The sequence below is a fragment of the Suricata suricatta genome, chromosome 13, assembly GCF_006229205.1.
Source record: "Suricata suricatta isolate VVHF042 chromosome 13, meerkat_22Aug2017_6uvM2_HiC, whole genome shotgun sequence".
Taxonomy (NCBI): domain Eukaryota; kingdom Metazoa; phylum Chordata; class Mammalia; order Carnivora; family Herpestidae; genus Suricata; species Suricata suricatta.
In genome coordinates this window covers 13,383,920-13,404,457 of record NC_043712.1, presented here as the reverse complement: position 1 = coordinate 13,404,457, position 20,538 = coordinate 13,383,920, and the positions used below count along the sequence as shown (strand labels likewise).

At 53.2% G+C, this 20,538-nt stretch overlaps 1 protein-coding gene across 6 annotated transcripts; it reads right to left on the bottom strand.

Moving 5' to 3' along the window:
* Nucleotides 1-566: 566 nt before the first annotated feature.
* Nucleotides 567-20,221, bottom strand: TRAF1 (TNF receptor associated factor 1). Of its 6 annotated transcripts, XR_003901699.1 has the most exons (10): nt 19,970-20,221; nt 19,482-19,874; nt 17,445-17,529; nt 8,706-8,771; nt 7,813-8,223; nt 6,133-6,310; nt 4,101-4,249; nt 3,411-3,514; nt 1,777-1,867; nt 1,581-1,672 (listed from the first exon to the last, which is right to left on the bottom strand). XR_003901699.1 is itself a non-coding variant. In XM_029919408.1 (8 exons), exons 2-8 carry the CDS (start codon nt 19,619-19,621, stop codon nt 1,454-1,456), a joined length of 1,248 nt encoding a protein of 415 aa, XP_029775268.1. In that variant the 5' UTR covers nt 19,622-19,874; nt 19,970-20,219; the 3' UTR covers nt 567-1,453. The 6 variants fall into 6 exon arrangements, 2 of the variants coding, with proteins under 2 accessions (XP_029775268.1, XP_029775269.1); XR_003901700.1 differs by lacking the exon at nt 3,411-3,514; XR_003901701.1 differs by lacking the exon at nt 1,777-1,867 and having other exon boundaries at nt 1,584-1,672; nt 3,411-3,517.
* Between the last annotated feature and the right edge of the window lie 317 nt (nt 20,222-20,538).

Genomic DNA, 20,538 nt, shown 5'->3' with positions numbered 1-20,538 from the left:
AGTAAAGCCAAGTAAAGTAGGTGCTCAATAAATAAGCTGTCGTCATTTTGTTACGGCTATTTAAAAAATCAGTTTGTGGTCTGCACAGAATTAAAACTGGATCTCGCCCTGCTGTGCCATTTCCACAACATTACATAATCAAGTCACTGGACTGTAGGGTTTGGATCTGGCATAGACTGATCTGTGTCTAAGTTCTGGTTTCTGGCCCTTGGGTGACCTTGAGTGAGTGATTTTTTACCCCTCAGAGCTTGGGTTTCCTCCTCCATAAAACTGAGGAGAGAACCACACTTCCTTATGGGGTTTTATGCAAGGTTCCTGAAGCGACACACGCCAACCCTCATCACAGAGTCTGTCGTCCGGCAGGGCCCTCCATGGTTGTTGGGGATCCTTGCTTCTGCTTTTATCGGACCAGGACTCCGCAGCGTACAAAGCTAGTGTTTTCTGCGACCCTGGCACCCTGGCCATGGCACTGGGGCCTTAGAATTTTCACCCATGTGGCTTCCAACTCAGTGAAGCTAAAACCAACTCCCACAGCCATGCACTTCTGGAAAGCCTCAACAGAAATGTACAAAAATCTCTTTGTCTTGTTTTATACATATTTAAAAGGACAACCTCTGCTCAGTGGCTCGGAGGCCCCGATCAGTCAACTGAAAGAAGGAAATACTTTGCTTAGTGAGGTGATGTGAGATGCAGGGAAGTGCAAAGGTGGCAAGGCCACCAAGGGAAGGAGAGCAGAGCGTCCATGGCCCCTCCTTCTCCACATTTCTGCTCGCTGCTCCTGGGAGCTGAGCCACCTGTTTGCACCCCGAGGAGGTGAAGGGGCTCCTGTGGGCATGGGCGCTGGACGCAGGGCCTGCGTGGCCCCCACGTGGCAGGGACCGGAGCTGCCAGCTGGGCCCACCTGGAGTATTGAAGAAGGGTCAGGAGCCAGGCAGGCATGAGGCTCCTAGATGTTTCCAGAACCCCCTGCAAATCCTAGGCCTCTTCTGGGCGAGAGGCCCAGAACTGGAGATGTTCTGGACTGGAAGAAACGTGAAGGTCTTCAATCCAAGCCCCAACTTGACGGCTTCCCTGCCCAGGGCTGAGATCTTCCTGTCTGGAGAGCTCACCTACGCCCACCCTCCACACTGCAGACCTGGGCCCTAGTCCCTCCCTCCCTTGCTCACAGTCCGCCTCAACCTTCGGGGCTGGAGTGGCTCCCAGGCCTCCAGGGTTGCGTGGTCAGTGCAGAGGGCAACAATGATCCTGCCGCACTTGTGGCCGCAGCCCAAGGCCCCGCCGCCTAAGCTGATGGCCAGCCATGGTCAGTCTGTCAGTCCCGCTCAGATCTTGCCAGCCCTGCCCAACGTTGTGTCCTGGGGTCTTGGGCACCAAGGGCAGGACCTCAGTCATCGTACTAACTCCCCAGGGGTCCTCGCTCAGGAGTCGGTGTGGCTGGGACAGCCCTGCCCCCCTAGGTGCTCGTCTCCACGATGCACTTGAGGAACATGGTGTCATCCTTCACGTAGGCGTGCCTGGGCGACTGCAGCCTGCTGAGGGGGAAGAAGAGCGGACAGCCACTGGCCACGTTGGTCTCACTCTGGGGCCGCTGGAAGGACGCGGAGCTCAGGTCGGGCCGGAAGGCGTCGATGGCGTGCTCGCGGTTGTTCTGGTCGAGCAGCATGAAGGTAACCTGCACGGCAGGGGGCAGGTGGGAGGTCAGGCCCTGGGAGCCCTGCACAGCCCCTCTGCCCCTGAGCTCAGGCTGAGTAGGAGTTAAAGAAACAACGTGAGTACCACATCTGGTGTGTGGCAAGACCTGGGGAATGGAAGCCTCCGGTTTCTGAGAAGTCTTCAAGGGTTGCCCAGTGAGTGGGGATCAGAGGTCCTATCCAAGAGGAAGGGGGCGGAATTCAGAGCTACGGTCAATTTTGGTTGGTGGTCTGGGTGCTAAAGGTGGGAACAAGCGCTGACAAGGAGGCCGGACTCCGTGACCTCTAGCGCCCCTTCCTGCTCGGAAGTTGATCCATCAGCTACAACTGGAACTTACGGGGCAAGTCTGGGGGGCAAGAACACACTAGCCTTCTGCAGGGAGCTGTAAGTCAATGCCCTCAAACGTGAATGGAGTTTCTGGGACGCACAGATATGTGGACCCTGAGAAGCTGATGATCAAAGTGTGACAGCCCCCCGCCTTCTCCTGCACATGTCACGGAAACGCCCATTGCCTACCACAGTGGTTCTCAAATTGGGCTGAGCTTTATTTATTTTAAAATGTTGATTTAGGGGCGCCTGAGTGGCTCAGTTGGTTAAGTGGCTGACCTCGGCTCAGGTCATGATCTCACGGTTCGTGGGTTTGAGCCCCGCGTTGGGCTCTGTGCTGACAGCCCAGAGCCTGGAGCCTGTCTTCAGATTCTGTGTCTCCCTCTCTCTGCCCCTCCCTTGCTTACACTGTCTCTCTCTCTCTCTCTCTCGCTCTCAAAAATAAATAAAACATTAAAAATAAATAAATAAATAAAATGTTGATTTATTTATTTGGGGGGGGGGGGAAGAATCCCAAGCAGGCTCCTTGATGTCAGCGTGGAGCCCGGTGTGGGGCTGGAACTCACGAACTGTGAGACCATGACCTGCCCCAAAAGCAAGAGTGGGACACGTCCCGACCGAGTCCCCCAGGTGCCGCTGGCTGTGCTCTAGAATGCCCTGGGAAAGCTTGAAAAACCCTGATGCTCGGCTCGCCATCTGCAGCAATGAGACCCGGCCGTCAGTATTTTAAAACTCTCCCTGACAGTGATGGGAACCACCGCCCTGCTGACTGAGTCATATCCAGATGGCTGTGGCGTCCCCACCCCTGCCCCACCTGGTTTCCCTCGGCTCAGTCCGCCCTCGCTGAGGTTGGTGGTGTCGACCCCACCCCTTCCTTACCCGTCAGCCTCCCCATTGCTGTTCACCTGCAGGGAATGCCTAGCCTCCCCCGACCTCCCCTCTCCTAGCCTCCTTCTAAATATTTTTAGTAGGCTTTATTATTTTTAGAGCAGTTTGCATAGCAAAAGCGAGTGGAAAATGTAAAGATTTCCCACATACCCTCTGCTCCCTCCAGCCTCCCCCTACCCAGTCAGCACCCACCACCGGAGTGGTACATTTGCTGACGACCCTATACCGACACATCCCAATCACTCAGAGGCCACAGCTGACCTCCGGGTTCACCCCGGTGCCGTCCGCGCCTCCTCTGGGTTCACACAAACCTACCATGACGTGGATCCTGAATGACAGTGCACAGAATAGTTTCACTGCCCTAAAAAGATCTGTGCTCTGCCTCTTCATCCCTCCCTCGCCCCCACCCCTGGCAAACTATGGATATTTTCACCGTCTCCAGAGTTTTGCCTTTTCCAGAATGTCATACACTGGAATCACGCAGTCTGTAGATAAGTCCTTACCGACCGGTTTCTTCCACTCAGTGATTTGCATTTAAGGCTCCTCTGTGTCCGTCCGTGGCCTGAAGCCTCTTGTCCTTCTAGCAAGGATAATATTATCCACGTACCTACTGAAGGACATTTTGGCTACTTCCAAGTTTTGGCAATTATGACCAAAGCTGCTATGAACATCTGTGCACGAAAACAAAAGCTTTCAACTCATCTGGGCAAATACCAAGGAGTGTGGTTTTCTGGATCATATGGCAAGAGTATGTTTAGTTTTGTAAGTAACTGCCAGGCTGTCTTCCAAAGTGGCCGTACCCCATTTTGCGTTCCTGCCAGCGGCGAATGAGAGTTCTGGCTGTTCGGAGTCCTTGCCAACATTTGGTGTTGTCAGTCTTTTGGCTTGTGGCCATTCTAAGAGGTACACAGCGGGATCTGCCTCCTTCCCCTGTTTTCTGAAAATGCTGCCGCTTCAGGCCAGCCCCCCCCAGCACCTCCTCCAGGAAGTTCTCCTTACTCACCCACCATGTGAATTTCATTTCTGCGTGCCTTCCTGGGGAGCTCTTCTAAGCATTTTAGTCCCTGGACTCATGATAGGCACGGATACTAGATGTGAACTCAGCTCTTGTTTTATAGCAGGTGAAAAGGAAACGCAGAGAGAGAGAGAGGACCAGGATGCAGGCTCCCCCACCCCCCCCACCCCTCCCGTACCTTGTTCCGAAAAGGCCAGGGCAGCAGAGCATCGTACTCCCCTCTCATGATCACGATGAAGAGGGACAGGTGGGTCCTCTTCCCCGTCCCGTCCCCATTCAGGTAGAGCCGCAGGCAGAGCTTGTAGCCGTACTTGGCAGTGTAGAAAGCTGAAATGTGGAAGCCAGAGTCAGCACAGAGGGAGCTGGAGGGCACCGCACCTGCAGATGAGGAACCTGGGACCTGCGGCCAGGCATGGCCAAGGTCAGTGGCTCACAACGAAGCAATCCGGCACCGGAAGCCGGCACTCTTCTCCATTCCTAGGGCATCAAGGAGGACCAGGCTCTTGGAGATCACCTAGCTCAGGGGTGGTCAACTGGCCGTCAGAATCACCGACGGCCGGGCCTGGAGTGCTGGGCGGGGACTGAGAATGTGCGTCTCTGAAGGAGGATGGTGATGCTGTTGGTCCTCAGACCACACTTTTAACCAACCTGCGTTCTGCATTGGGGAAACCAAGCCCAGCAAGGGGATGTGCCACGTCTGTGCCTGGGGCAGAGTCCAAACTAGGGGCCAGGAGTCCTACCTCACAGTACCGACCTCTTTCTGCTGCCTTAGCCAAGTGGTAGGGGTCTCCTGGAGGCTGGGGGAGACCAGGGCAGCTCACAGCTCTGCCTGCCACCCTGGCGAAGGCCCCCAAGGGGTGATTCATCATCCCCGGGTGATTACGCGAGGGGCCTGTGGGCTCTCTCTGTGGGCAGCTGAAAGGGCCATCCAAGCGTGGGCGCCAGTGGCTGTCACCACGAGGGCCCCTTTGGGAGGGGCTGATGGAGGATGGGGGAGGCAGGTAGAAAGAGGTGGAGGAGGGATGGACCGACTCCTCTGTCCCCTTACATTTTGGTAACACAGGAAGCCAGCTGCTTGCGTTTTTTCCCCCTCTTTGGAAAGAAGTGAGGAAAAAAGGCCTATGTGGAAGAGATGACACCACCCCATGAAAGGGGCTGCTCCTGAGGAAAGGGGCCCGGCTTTGGGAGCCAGCCTGCTCTGCGCTATGGGGCAAAGGCCAATGTCTCTCTTTCTCCCAGCCCTGTTAGTCGTGGATGCATCAGAGGAGCTGATGAACAGGAAAGCTATGAAGCTGGGGCAAATGTGACAGTCTGTTAGGATTTTAATTGGCAGAGGGGCACCAGGGTGGCTCGGTCTGTTAAGAGTCCGACTTCTGCTCAGGTCATGATCTCATGGTTCCTGAGTTCGAGCCCCGTGTGGGGCTCTGTGCTGACAGCTCAGAGCCTGGAGCCTGCTTCTGATTCTGTGTCTCCCTCTTTCTCTGCCCCTCCCCTGCTCATGCTCTGTTTCTGTCTCTCTCTCAAAAGTAAATAAACATTTAAAAAATTTTTAAATCCATAATAAGGCTGTAACTTGCCAAAACCCTCCTAATGATCCACGCCCTTACTTAGATGCACATGTGTTAGGTGTGAGGAAAAGCACATAAGTCTGAGAATTTTATGCACAACTATACACATCATTACAGAAATGGACACCAGGTAATCAAGAGAAATATCTACTGAGTAACTAGACCGGCCCAGGGGCCCCAGAAATGAATGAGGAGCTTCCAGATTTACAAAGCACTCACTCACTGCTACCCACAACCTACAAAAGCATGCTTTACCTAACTCTCCACTGGCCTTAATTTAGGCCCCTGGCTCTCTGACGGCAGGGTCCTGGGGCATGTGCCCGCGCAAGGCATCCTCTGCGCCCTTCGCACGTCCCCGAGCTCTGGCTCAAGCACTCTCTCACACCCCACATCCACACGAAGTAGGTGACAATCTTATTCCTATTTGCAGAATGCAACTGATCTCAGGGAGGCAGAGGGTGTGCCCGGGGTCAGAGAGCCCACGCTCCTTGTGCCTGGGCGGGGAGCCTGCCCCCCTCCACGGTCTCGGTGTGGTCACGGCACGGCAGTCACAGAGTCGGCTGCTGTCCCTGCTTGCTTCCTGGGTCCAGGAGAGTCTGCCCCTCCCTGCTGGTCTGTGCAAGGCCCCCGGGGAGCTGGTACCTGGAGAGAAAAGGCTGATGGTCCGGCCACAGGCTGACTCATGGCAGCGCCTGGTGACATTGGTGATCTTCCAGAGGAAGGTGCCATCGAAGGAGGCCTCCTCCATGAGGCGGAGGCTCTGCTCCAGCTTGCCCAGGGCCTGGTCTTTCTGGGCCAGGGTCTGCTGCAACTCCATCACCTGTGGGGGAAGGCCGTTCAGCCAGGGACACCGGAACACAGTATGGGGATGGGGAGGGGACAGATCTGTTCGGAACACGCCTTCCTGACCATGCCTGCCTGCCGTGTCTGTCTCTGTTGGTGCTGGAATTCCTTTGCCTTTCTTCTCCGCTGGCCACCTCTATTTATGCATCAGGAATCTGATTGCATGGCCCTTCTTCTGGAAGCCTCTAACGACTGCCCTCGCTCAGCGGGTCTCTCACCTGTGTTCTCCAGAGCCCTCCCAGCAGTTTTATAAGATACGCCTTTCCGCCCTTCCTACCAGACAGATGGTTCCTCCTAATGGAGGCTGGGCCCATGCTCATCTTCTCACCGTGTCCGGCCTTGCAAAGCCCCCGGCACGTGAGGGCAGAGCCAGGAACGTGACTGAGGAACTGAAAACATGCGCGCAGGGAGCCCCCCTTCTAACTGGGGCAAGAGTTACAGAAAGACAGGTTTTACTCGGTCACTTGAACCCAGTGTCTTGGTTTTCTGGTGGGTTCCCTGGCTGATGTTTGAAAAAATACAGATTTATTCTTGGGTGTACTCAGGTAGGGAAGGGAGGAATGGAGGTGAGCCTCCTTAAAGGAATAGAATCCCTAATTTTACTCATGGGAAAGCTGAAATCCTGAGAGGAGAAATGACTTACTCAGACCTACCCAGCAGGTTAATGGTGGAGCTGGAACTAAAATCCAAGCTTAACTCAAACTTGAGACAGTGATAGAGTGTTGCTAGAACAAAAAACCCACCCCATCACACACAGAACCCCCCCCTCCCCAAACCAAAACCCAACAACAACAAAAAACAAAACCCAGCACGGTGACTGGTTGTATCAAGAGAAGTATAAGCTCTGGAACCAAGGAGGGCATAGTCCTGCTCAACCAAGAACTATCAGATAGGTGAATTATCTGGAGTTGGTCTGAGACCATCCCTGTGTGCGAGGGGGAATTCTCTAGAGATTGAGATAGAGTATATGAGGATAGCATGAAGCAATGTCCCCTGATGAAGGTATCGACACACCGGGAGTCTTTAGCTTCAAGAAGGAAACACTGTATCTGAAGGGCTTTCACGGGGATTAGAAGGCAGATTTGTTTTCTGGGCCCTGAAGTGTGAGGCCAGGAACAATGCAGGGGAGACACAGAGAGGCTGCTTTTAGTTTAGTATAAGGAAGAACTTTCTCATAGTGAAAAACATCTACCGGTGAAATGAAATGCTTGGGAAGGGACTATCCTATCACAGAAGAAGTTCAGGCAAAGGGAATGAGGCACACTGGATGGGGGAGTTTGACCTGGGCTATAGTTTGAGGCTCAGCGCTCTTCTAGAGGGTCTTGGAACACAGGAGAGAGATTTCTGATGGGCAGGACTGATTGCTCTGTGCAGGGAGAGTGCTTAGAAGGAAGGCGGCTGGTCCACTGTTCTGGAGACAAGATGGGACCCCGTGAGCCAGCCTTGAAGGTAAGCCTGCGCCCCCCCACCCCCGCTCACCCTTTGCTCCAGGCTCAGGATGTGCTCACGGTCCAGCTGGCTCTGGTGGATGGAGGCTGCTAATGCCAGGTGGGAGGCCTCCACCTCCTTGTTGAGGACAGCGACAATGTTCTCGAACACACGCAACTTCTCCTCTAGCTCAGCCAGGAGCTTCTCTTTCATTAAGTGCTGCAGGGTCAGCTCCTCCTGGCTGTCAGAGCAGGGTGCCCGGTAGCAGTCAACTTCCAGGTCCCCAGCCACCTCCACGGCTGCCTGGAGCTGCAGGTCTGACAGATTCCGCTCCAGGGCCAAGGGCCCAGAGCCCAGGCCGGAGCCCAGCTGGGCCTTCCACTGTTTCATGAAAGCCAACAGCAGGTTTAGGTGAGTGGTCTGGGAGGAGACCTCGTGCTCCTGCATGAGTTTTGGGCTCCCCTGTTAAGAGATGGGGGCTGGTCAGTGGAAACCAAGAAGGTTGAGGAGACCCAGGGACCAGGGGAGAGTCCTGCCACCCAACACTGCCACAGAAAGTCAGATCCATTCACCCAGCACAAGGGAAGATACTTTGTGCCTCGAAAGAGGGATTTGAATGAGGATCCTGGTAGCAGACATGCTCAGGCAGAGCCATGAGCCTCCCAGCCTCTAGAGCCACAATTGTGCCCTGCCCTTGAATGCGGTGATCATTCAGGACCATGGAGAGAGGCACGGGGGTGGGGGAGCATTCTTCAGTGATGGTACGGGGCCGAGGTGAGACATTAAGAAGAACTTCCCTGAGTACGGGGATGATTTACTCGTGGGATTTGTTGCTCAGGGAAGTCATTAATGTAAGGGACATCCAGAAGACTAGTGTGATGTTGTGGGAAAATCTGGGAGGGGCTGACGTGGGCAGGTCTCCTTTGTCACACCCAGATGCTTACCTTGTAGGAGCAGCCAACACCAGCAAAGGGGCACCCAACTTCAGCCTCAGCCACCTTGGGGTGATCCTGGAAACAATACCCATGTCATTAGATGTCACGTGGGTCCCAGTGGCCACCACTGCAGCTCTCGGCAAAGCACTGGGGTCTGCCAGGCCATGAGCTGGGCTGGCTCCCGTGAATCGCACCTGCTGTTCCTTCTGCCTGGCTGACTCTCTGCCACCCTTCGAGGACCAGCCCTTCCAAGACTGTCCTTCAAAACAGGACCACGGCCTCTGCCGCGATCCTGGGCAGCGCTGCTACTCCTCCTGCTGGGGCATGTTCCACCCAGCCCTACAGTCATCATTTGCTCTGTGGTTGGCCCCACTGGTCTGGAGGACTGTGTTGCCAGCATGGAGGGCAGTGGTCCAGACAGTGGGAACATGCTGGGCTGCATGACTGAGCCTCTCCCTCCTCCTGAAGCCCCGGGGTGGGGGGGGCTCTGCTCCCAAATGCACCCCTCTTTGGCAGTCCATCCTGGACCGACTGAGACATGTCTGCCCTGCCCTGCACTGCTGTCCAGTACAGATAACGTGTGCCCTGAGGGGAGGGACACAGACAGGATTCAGTATTCAACAGCAACTTGACAATACCCTTAACCTACTTATCAGTGTGAGGAGTTTGCAAAATGCTTTCATGGTCACAATTCTGCCCGGGATCCCTAACAACACTGTGAGGAAGGCAGAATGGATTTTTTTGTTCCCATTTTACTGATGAAGAAACTGAGGCTTACAGAAGGGAAGGAGTTTGCCCAGGAAGGAACAGCTAGGGAGCAGCAGAGCCACAGAGTCCTTCCCACACAGTATCACCATCTCTCATCAAAAATAAATCCATGTGAGGGGGCACCTGGGGGGCTCAGTCAGTGAAGCCTCTGACTTTGGCCCAGATCATGATCTCACGGTTCATGGGTTGGAGCCCTGCGTTGGGCTCTGTGCTGACAGCTCAGAGCCTGGAGCCTGCTTTGGATTCTGTGTGTGTCTCTCTCTGACCCTCACCCCCACTTTCAAAAATAAACATTAAAAAAAAAACCCATGGGAGGTTGGCAGGAAATTTTTTCCAAAACATATTATCTAGAAAGGGCTTTTATCCAGAATATATAGAGAATTCTTACAAATTCAGTAACTAAGACAAACAACCTAATAAAATGAACAAAATAATGAAAAGTCACAAAAGGAGCTGACAAACCTATGAAAAGATGCTCAATATCACGAATCATCCCAGAAATGTGAATTATAATGGAACACCACAGTGAAGGGCCACGACCTACTCACTAGACGGCCAAAATGACAATATCAGATTTTGGTGAGGATCTGGAGGAACTTGGGAGTGCAAAATGGCACACCTAGCTTTGGAAAACTTGTAAGTATATCATAAAGTTAAATCACACTTAAAAAGCAACTTTTTTTTTTTTAATTTTTTATTGTTTGTTTTTGAGAGAGAGAGAGACAGAGTGTGAGTGGGGGAGGAGCAGAGAGAGAGAGGGAAGCACAGAATCTGAAGCAGACTCCATACTGTGAGCACAGACCCAGGTGCAGAGCTCGAACTCAAGACATAAGATCATGACCTGAGCCGAAGTCAGATGCTTAACCAACAGAGTCCCTCAGGTGTCCCAAAAAGCAACTTTCTTAGAAACCATGCTTATAAAGTTATTGTACAACCCCACACTGCATTCCTAGGAATTTGCCCAAGAGAACCTAAAACACAGGTCCCTGTAAGTATGTGAATGGTCAGAGCACCTTTATCCATAATGGCCCCAAACTGGAAGCAATTCAAAAATCCATCAAGTGGTGAATGGACACACAAAGTGTGGTGTATCCACACACTGGAACTCTCTCTAGCCATCAGATGGACCAAACTAATATGTGCAACGACACAGAAGAAACTCAAAAGCATTACGGTAAGTGAAAGAAGTCAAACACTACAAGAAGTCAAACATTAAATACTATGCATGATTCCATCCTTAGGAGATTCTAGAAAAAATAAACTCTAGCGACAGAAAGTGGATTCAGCAGCTGCCGGGGGCTGCAGCTGGGGAGACTGACGGGCTGGGTGGGGATGTGGGGGAGGCACAAGGAAGGCTGTCAGGTGTGGAAACATCTACCGTCTCCGCTGTAATGGTCACACGACTATATATTTCTCAGCATTCGTCAAACTATACACTTGAGTGGCTTTTATTGCGTATACATCATATCTTGATTTTCCCAAGAGTTTTTTGTTGTTTTTTAAGAAGAATAATGTTATGCGGCAGAATGAAGGGAGATTTGGATAAAAGTGGGGGGAAAGGAGAGGTCTTTTAGGCTGAGCAAATACAAGGCCATGCTAGTTATTATTCTTTAAAAGTAAAATAAACAAGAGCAGTGGGTTTAATGAGTACAGTTGGTTTGGAGCACAGAGCACAGCTCAGCTAAGAGGCCCCCTCCCCTGCTCCCCCTGCCCCGGGCTTCTAGCACAACTTGTTCCCAAGAAGGAATGGAACACAGATGTTTCCCTGGGGCGGGGGCAGAGGGCAGCTTTGGCAGAGACCGCGCTGGCTTTCTGGGGCATGTGGTGACAGGGCCTCTCCCAGCAGGTAGCTTTCAACACTTGGGGACAAAGGAGGGCCTGAGGCTCGATGTGGACCTGATTCCTGGGTGAATGGACCAGGGTAAGCTCTTGCGCCCTACGTTTGAAGCAAGTCATAGAAGGGATAAAGAAGCCAAAGTGACAAAACTAAGGGTGGAATTCCAGATGTCCCCTGCAGGTGGAAGGGCGCGTGTTCTTTTGGTCCCTGAGCCTTGCGGGTGTGTGCAGGGAAAGCACCTTCCGGATGTATGAGGATGCGTGGATGCGTGTGGGCTGGGATCAGCCTCTGATGGTTGACAGACGACAGGCAGGTGGATGAGGGAGGCTGCCCACAGTCCCACCACCGCTCAGTCACTCGCCGCTTGGAGCGCCGCATGGCCGAGTGGGCTTTGGAGTCAGCCTGTAGTGATGCAAAGCCCATTTCAGTCGCCTCCCATACTAGCTGCTCAGCCTGGGCGGGTCATTAACCTCTCCCTGCCTCAGGTTCCTCATCTGCAAAATGGGGATAAGAAGAGTACGCCCGCCCCCGACTGCCTCCAGGGAGTTGTGAGGATCACATGAGATAATATTTGGCTGGTCTTAGTTACTTATTGCTGCTGTAACAAAATGCCAAAAACTCAATGGCTTAAAACAACACAAATTTATTCTCTTAACTGTTCTGGAGATCAGAAGCCTTAACATCAAGGTGTCGGCAGGACTGAGTTCCTTCTGGAAGTTCTAGGAGGGGAATCTGTCCCCTCGCTTTTTCCAGCCAGAGGCCACTGGCATCCCTCAGCTCGTGTTCCCTTCCTCCACCTTCAGAGTCGGCAGCACCACATCTTCCAAGCTCTCTGACTCTGACTCTTTTGAGGACCTTCATAATGGCCCTGAACCCATCTAGATAATCCAGGGTAATCTCTCCATCTCAATTCAATCCTTGATATAATCACATCTCCAAAGTCCCTTTTGCCATTGTTATGGGCGGAGTTGTGTTCTCCCCAACCCTGAGCACCTTCCCCCAGACCCTGGGCCCCTGCCAATCCATCTGTTGAAGCCCTGACCTCCAGAACATGACAGTATTGGAGACAAGGTCTTCAGAGAGGTGGTGAAGTTAAAATCAGGGCATTAGGATGGCCCCTAATCCAATATATATATCCGATATGCCGTCTTTGCAACAAAGTTGGGACACCAAGGGAAGGTGATATGAAGATACTGGAAGAAGACAGCATCTTACAAGGTGAGAGAGAGGCCTTGGGTGAAACCACCCTGTCTTCCGCCTCTTGCTTCCAGAACTGTGAGAAAATTAATTTTTGTTTATGGTAACATGGCCTGTGGTGTTCTGTTACGGTGGGCTAAGCAGATGAATCCAGCCATGTAAGGTAACACAGTCCTGGATTCCGGGGGTCAGGGTGTGGACGTCTGTGAACACCATTCTGCCTACCATAGTGTTCAACAAACGTTAGCCATTATTAGCAGTGCTGGTATTATATTATTTGTAGTTTTATTCCTACGGATTAAGCATTGCCCTTAGCATATTTTTTTCTTTCTCCCGTTGTTGTCACATATGTGCTTCTCACTAACTTATCACATCTCGAACTCTTAATAACTAATGCCGTAAAATGCTATTTTGCCACTGGATTTCCTCGGGGAGGTGGGGAACACCCTCGGCGTATCTGTCCTTATCCTGCACAAAGCACTCTTGAGTGTTATCTTGTAGGATCCCTGCAGCGATCTCTGGAGACAGGCAGGGTCCGATCAGCCTCCTCTTCATACAGGTGGGAAACTGAGTCACGGCTCGTCTGAGGTCACAGCAGGCTTGAACACCGAGGGGCCGCCTGGATTGGGGTCTCCCATCCCACAGTTTGGGGACTCCACAAGGGTTTGCTGCTTTCTGGCTGCCTGTGTGAGCGCCGCCCCATTGGGTCTCACGGCACCGTGAGGCAGTGGTTGGGGCTTTGAGGTTCCGCTTGTCATCCAAGTGGGGAACCTGAAACTCAGGGGTGGTCAGTGGTTCGCAGGGCACAATGCAAGTTCAGGGCAAAGGTGAGGTAGAGGCCAGGGGCCTGGGGTCCATGACCAGGGTCCCGCCTCTCTACCGAGGAGTCCTCACCTTCACCAAGGGGTGGCCTCATCTGAAGGCTGGGGACCGAGGGGGCAGGAGAGGGCATCAGGCTGGGGGTGCAGAGGAAGGATGGGGCATCTGTCCTGGGCCAAGCCTGGTATATGTCTGGCACCACAAGCGGCCCCTGTGTGAGTGGCCTCACTGCCTGCAGACTGCTAAAAATAAACTTTGCAGTGGAATTTTCTCTGAGAAGGAAAGAGAAACAGAAAACAAAATCCCAGCCCTGAGGGAACACTTGTCCTTCTGTCTAGATCCGAGAAGTCTGGGGGCGTGTGGTGTTCCCAGTCATCCTGCTTACCCAGGCCCTTTGTGATGGGGTCAGTGTGGGGGGGGCATCCAGAGGCTCCCCCCACTTGGGGGCCTGTGGGCTTCTGAGAATGTGAGCATTAAGAGAGTGCCAGAGCAGAAGAAGGGCCTCTGTGAAGCCAATGCACACAACGCAGGGCCTGCAACGGGCCAGGCACTGACTACACTGCTGCATCAGACAGAGGCTGGCTCAGGTCTTGCCCTGGTGTCAGCTGAGGGACAGGTACTTTACGGTGACAGGGTGGGTCGGGTCAGTCTGCGTCCACCTGCCAGTTCCTGCCCTTCTCTGTACCTGAACCACTTTCCTCTTTGGTGCTTTCTATTCAACTAGTCACCTCCTCCAGGAAGCCCTCCCTGAGTCTCCTAGTAGAAAGCAGTCCTGCTTATTCCTGTTTTTCCACAGCATTTGGTGAATTCCAGTTCTTATGGCTGACTGTGTTATTTAAACTTGCATAAAACACTTGGGGTGATCCACTAAGAGAAGATGCCACCAGAGCCTATATTTGTCCCCCCTCTTTGTCGTATGACTTTAGTTAAGGCACACCTTCTCACTGAGCCTTAATATATTACCTAAAATCTAGGTAAAATAGGGCTATTACCACCACCCATGACACAGGATGTTGTGGGGTCAACAAGGTTACAGATGCAACTGTCAAGTTCAGAAGTGTAAGGGGTCGGGGTCTCATTTCCAGGCATCACACATCAAGGGACATTGAGAAATGGGAGAAACAGTCACCTCAAATGCATAGAGACTGGGGACAGACTCCAGAGGGACACGGTCAGTGTCTTCTCACAGCTGCAAGCCTGCTTTGGGGGACAGAGGGCTGACTGACTTGCCTTTCATGGCCCCAAGGGAAACAGACTTCAGCTCAGTACAAAGAGGAACACAGCGCAAGAGTCCCAGCCGCCCCCCCCCGCTCCAAATAGAAGTGATTGTTTCATGGTGTAAGGAGCCTGGCTTACTGTGAGCCACTGGCATAGGTGCCCGCTCGTTTTTGGCCTTCTAGAGAGGTCTCTGAGGGAGGAGAGTGAAACACCACCACATTCACAGTGTCGCAGGCAGACAGAATTGAACGTGATTTTCCAGCCACTGCGTTGTCCCCTGTTTCACTGTCACTTCTATAGGAAGTCATTCCAGGCAAGAATGCAGCCTCTAACTAGGTCAACAGTGACCCTTTAATATCTGCGTCTTGTTAGCTAATCAGTCCAAGGCTGTGAGCATTTCTGGGAGGGATATTAATCTAATGAAGCCAGAAGACAAGGACACGTTGATAAGCAGATGGCATGGAAGGTGATCACAAGGCTGGGCACCCCTGGGCTGGACTCAGCTGGGCTTTGGCCACCCTGCACCCCATCTCTCAGGTTTCCCTGCATGCGCAAACTTCAGAATGACCACATATGTGAAGTGTTGACTTCTAATCAGCTGCTTTGGTCAAAATTCCCCCAAAGTTCCCATCGGCGGCAGGAGTCAGAGGAGCTGTGGTCTTTCCAGTGTGTGGCTTTGTGCAGGTGTGAGACTTCTGGCTCATGCTGGCCCCCGACTTTCCGCTGGGGATGCGGAGCCGACCACCTGGGGTGGAGAAGCCAGGCTGGGGCTGGGGTCTGCCGCTGCCTGCACCCAAGAGGCCTCTGCCTCCCATGCAGACGGCACCCACTCCCATCTCGGAGCCTGTCAGGGTACCTACAATCCCACCAGTAGAGTCGTTTCACTGGATGGAAGGCAGCAAGCTTCAAACTGTGACCTGCCTGCAGGCCTCCAGGAGCCCCCCAGGTTCGTTGGGGTGGAGACAGGAGAAAGGAAGGGACCACTCAACATTATGGGGTGCCAGGCTCGCCCTTAATCAGAGCACTTGGACTCTCCTCCTTCACGTTCACAAAGATGAAAAATTAAAACCCCTGGAGAGATCCAAACTATCTCTTACCTATATTATCTGGGATTTGTACAATGAATGTGTATTGATTTTGCTAAGAGATGAACCTAAAATGAATTGGAAACAATCTTCCTGGAGTACTCAAGCAGGGAGGGGCCTCGGAAGGCATGTGGCATATGGCCTCCTCTCGGCAGGTGGAGCGGGGAGGCCCCCACAGAGCCAGGGGGGTGCTGGGGTCTCGGGGTTAGCTCACTAACACGTCCAAACTGGGAGGCCTGCCTCAGCTTGTCCAATTAGCTCTTACACCACGCTGCAGAGTGCACAGTTCCGGGAAAATGCATCGGGGCCTTACTCTTATTCCCTTGAGAGCCTGCAGGGGAGGGGCTGCTGAGGAAAGGGTGGGGGGCCCCTCAAAACCAGCTCTGAGTGGGGGGGCAGGAAATTCCTCCAACTGTCTGAAGGAAGGGGGCCAGAATGGGGAAGGGAGAGGAAGGTGTGAAGACTTGTCTGCCTCTGGCTTCCACGGGTGGGAGGTAATCTGGACCCCGCAGGTCCTGGAAAGGCTTCGCAGGGGCTAAACTGGCTTCTTCGTTTGGCAGATGGAGAAGCAGGCCCGGGCATCATGTTGGCCGTGCACCGAACCGACAACATCCCTGGGCACCAGGCACCGCCGGGCCGTGGTTTCCGGGCAAGGAGGGAACTTGGGCTGAAAGCAGCCAGGAACCTTACAGACCGGGAGGGTGGCCAAATGGTGAGACCCTGGTCACCCGGGAGCTTCCGGCTGAGACTCCCCAGTGGGTGTCGGGGCGCTACATGGAGGACCCAGAGGTTGGATTTAGAGCTACGGCTCTTACAGCCTGGGACCAATACAAGTTCTGTTGTTGTTGTTGTTTTTAAACCAGAAAATTGACGTAAAGACTGCCACTGTTTTCTTTTATTTTACCAAGTAAATACTTGATCAAAAATCCTATCATCTACTGCCACCGTCATTTCATTTGTCCAAAGACACGTACAGGGAGGGCATGATCCTAGAGTGAAGGTTGATTCTATAAATGGAAATGATTCTAGTTTTATAAAAACCCCACTATGATTTCCGTATTCTTATCACTCTGTCAGGTACTGGTGGGACCGGACCAGATCCGGCCGGTGTGCGGGACCCTGACCTGCGGGGAGGACTGGGAGAGTCCTGGAGCCTGGCAGGGCCGGAGCTCTAAACTGTGGCACCTGAGCATGTCTCTTTGGCCCCTCACACGTCCAAAGCTATTTCTTGTTCCTAGAGAAGCCGAGAAGGACTTCTCAGGACAGAAGGGGCAGAAACAACTGTCTGATTCAAGAGGTGACGAATCTCTCCATAAAGGGCCAGATAGCAAATACTTAGCACTTTGAAGCCTCGATTGCCACTACTCACCTCGACTGACATAGGGCAGGAGCACCCACACACACACGTCAAGGAGTGCGCTGTGGCTGCGTACTAATAAAACTTTATTTATGGACACTGAAGTCTGAATTTCATAAAATTTCTAGGTGTCACAAAATGCCATTCTTTTGACTTCTTAAAACCATCTGAATTATAAAAACCATTCTTAGCTCATGGACCACAGAAAAACAGGTGGCAAGCTGCATCTGGCCCGTGGGCTGTAGCCTGCAGACCTCTGGTCCAGACTGGTGTCCTCACCCTGACTCCGTCACAAATCAGCGAGGTATCTTTGGGTAAGTCCCTCTGCCACTGTGAATGTCAGTCTGCCACTGCTTACAGACTGATGCCATTCAGACTCCAGACAGCTGGCAGCCACAGACTTTGTGGCTTCAAGCTTGACAAAAAGAAAAAGCGGACAAGTACTGTTTCCAGGCCGTGCCACGTACCTTCTCCTGAGACAGAAGGCTTCTTGGGCTCACAGACTGGGGGTCCTCCCCTCTGCATTTGGGGCACCTCCGATCCTCGCCGCTCCTGGGGACACATGAACAGAGTGAAGCATTCATGGTTTCTTGGCACCAACCTCCATCCTCATCGCTGTAAAAGCCCAGACCTTGATATGTGCGGGTCCACAACCCCACACCCACCACTCCCACACTGCAAACGTCCTGGGCACCTGGCATCTTCCCGCGGCTGGCAGTGAGCTCAGTTAGCAGCCAAGCCTGACCGGGGGTAGCCGGAGGCTTCATCCCCCTTACCTACCCCACTCGGTGTGAGCACTTCCGTTTCACTGCAGAAGTATTAATAATGCTCCCATCCCCGCTGGAAGAATTATTAAAGCACTCACTTCCTTTTCTAAAATCTGAAAAAGTCCTGAATTCCACAATAGATCTGAGCCCAGGGGTTCAGGGAAGGGATTTGTGGATGTGTGGTTATCTCTACTCTTCCCGACTTCCTCTGTTGGGCTTTGGGTGTCTTATTTTCAGTAATTATGGATGGTCAGTCAGAACAAGAAGGGGCCTTGGAGAATGGCCAGCCTGAGGTTCTGACCCAGGAGTGAGCGTCAGACCCTGAGCACAGTGACCCATGGACCCATGTGCTTTGAGAAAGCTCCCAAGGACTCACAGTAAGAGCCACCGCTCCGGCCCGTCTTACACGGGAGGAAAATGAGGCCTCGGGGTCGCGTGGGTTGGCCAAGTGCCGACTGATTCAGGAGCTGGGCAGAGCTCTTCGGCCTCAGGCCTGGGTCCCTCTGACACTCGTTCAGCCAAGGGACCCACGGCAAAAGCCTGAGATGAACACCCGCCCCAAATAAGCTTGAGTGAAAGCAGTCAAGCTTTGCTCCCCGCCCTCCCCCCTACTCCCCGCCTGGCTTTTCCACAGCCACATCCTCTCCCCTCCTCACAGCCTCCCCTTTGTCAGAGTACGTGTGCTTCTCGAGCTTGCCTGACTCAGTTTTCCCCTCTTCTTCAGCTGTAAATCCCCAAGTAAAGGTCACGCTGGCGCGCGACAGCTTGGGAGCACGTTGGCCGGGCACCTGACCCGGGACAAGCTGCCCTAGCTTCCCCGGGAAGCCTCACCATCCCCATCTGTACAACAGGGCGATGATGGTATCCACCCTTCCAGTTCCTCGGGAGATCCAGGGAAACAGTGCTCAGCACTCAGCACACAGTAGGTGCATTAATAGTTGCTTCGAATGGAATGTTGATGACCACCGCATCTGAGTTATTTATCTTGTAACTACAAATCCGAGTTATTTATATTGTAACTACAAGCCTACACATATTTTTACATATCATATACAGCCTGTACAATGTATATCATATATATTTGATACATATGTAAAACGTGTACTCTCTACAAACACACATATCTGTATGCATATGCAGATATACATAATTTACTATATGACACAGAAACAGATAAATATAGACGTGTATAAACATAGGCATCCGCATCCCCTTTAAAAGCGCCGCCAGCACACAGTACAAGGCGGTGCGGTGGGATCGCGGAAGGAGACGTATTTTATGGCACTTGTCATTCGCCACGGGAGCTTATGCTCACTATGACAAGAACTTGCTTGCACACTAACTGGGCCTCGTACCAATCCGGGAGACAGAAAAGAGCTTTGCTGGCATTTTACAGATGAAGAAGCCGAGGCTCCGAGGTTTTAGGCACTTTGCACAGGCCACACAGGCACTGGGGGCATTCCGTTGGGTGCAGAGCCCTCCCCCCACTCTGCCCTCCTCCCCTCACCCCAGGTGGCCATCTGCAGCCGGGCCTGACAGCTTTCAGGGCCTGCTTCTCCCTCCGCCCCTAGTCAGAAAGGCCAGCACCATGGACTTCAAGGAAAAGGTGTAGAAACTGAGGCCCAGCCAGGTGGTCACCTGCCTAAAGCCATCGGTGCCTCTCAGCCTCTCCTCCTGTCAGGGGTCCTTCCCTGGCACCTTTTTCCCACCCCCCACCCTGCTCCTCCGAGCCCTCACCTCACGTTCTCAGAGAGACAGGCGGCACAGCAGAGGGCCCTGGGCTCTGGTGGGTCCGGGCAGGCGGTGGGGGGCCACCCAAAGGGAAACTCGTTCTCATCAGGGGCCGGGCGGGGGCTGCTGGAGGAGCCGGAGGCCATCCTGGGGTCCCAGGCTGGCCAGGGCGGGGCCCGGCAAAGCTCCTCTGGGGTGGGGACCGGCCCTGTAAAGTCTGTGCTGACAGAAGAAGTGAGTTCTCTCTGGTGAGCAGGAGTCTGAACACTTTATCTTTTCACTGGCTTGTGTGGTTCAACGTCACAGCTGAGTCACAGCAGGGATGCGGCAGGAATTACCCTCTGTGGTGCAAAAAATCCCCTGGATGGTGACTGAAGGCTGGAGGAGTGTCCAGTCATTCTTTACAGTGAGAGAGAAAAAGAAAAGTCAGAGAGAAAAAAGAACTGCGCTGCGGATTTTCAGGAACTGCAGTCTAAGTTCCCCTCTCAAAGTACCTTGGGCTGCTTCCTGCGGGCTTCCTCCTCCTCCTCCCTGGGGACTTTGGGGCACAGTCACAGCTGGTGACTTGCTTGTGTTCCCTGGCACCCTGAGGCAGCCGACAATTCTCGGCGGGGGGTGCTCACTGCCCTGGTGGAAATCCCCAGGTTTCTGGAGGCTGGTCCAAAAATGCAAGTTCCAGGCACATTAGCTCTGTGCTGGCCTGAGGGTCTCAGGTAAAGGCCACTTCCTCACAGGGCGTCTTGGTAACCTCATCTGTAAAAAAAAAAAAAAAAAAAAAAAAAGGAGTTGTAATAGGTTGTTTCCAAGGCCCCCCTGGGCTCTGAGATTCTGGAACCCTGTGGCCAGGCCACCTGAGGCAGCTGGGAGGCTTCTGATGTCCTGGCCTTGCCCGTGGCATTCCTCACCAGTCACAGTGATGACACAGGGTCCTCCCCTCCTTTGAAATTAGGCCTCAGGACCATGAACTGCTCAGGGCCCTCCCCCTGCAATGCCCCGCTCAGGAAGTCATAGGTGGCTACACGCTTGGGTCAGGCGCTACCACTTCCCGGCTCTGAGGAGAACA

Bases quoted from the DNA above. Each gene is read 5' to 3' on its own strand.
- TRAF1 (XM_029919408.1), bottom strand. From the start codon at position 19,621: ATGGCCTCCGGCTCCTCCAGCAGCCCCCGCCCGGCCCCTGATGAGAAC. The intron at 8,772-17,444 runs GTACGTGGCACG...TATTGTTTCCAG, and splicing joins GCCTTCTGTCTCAGGAGAAG to GATCACCCCAAGGTGGCTGA. The intron at 6,311-7,812 runs GTGAGCGGGGGT...CTTCCCCCACAG, and splicing joins TCCTGAGCCTGGAGCAAAGG to GTGATGGAGTTGCAGCAGAC.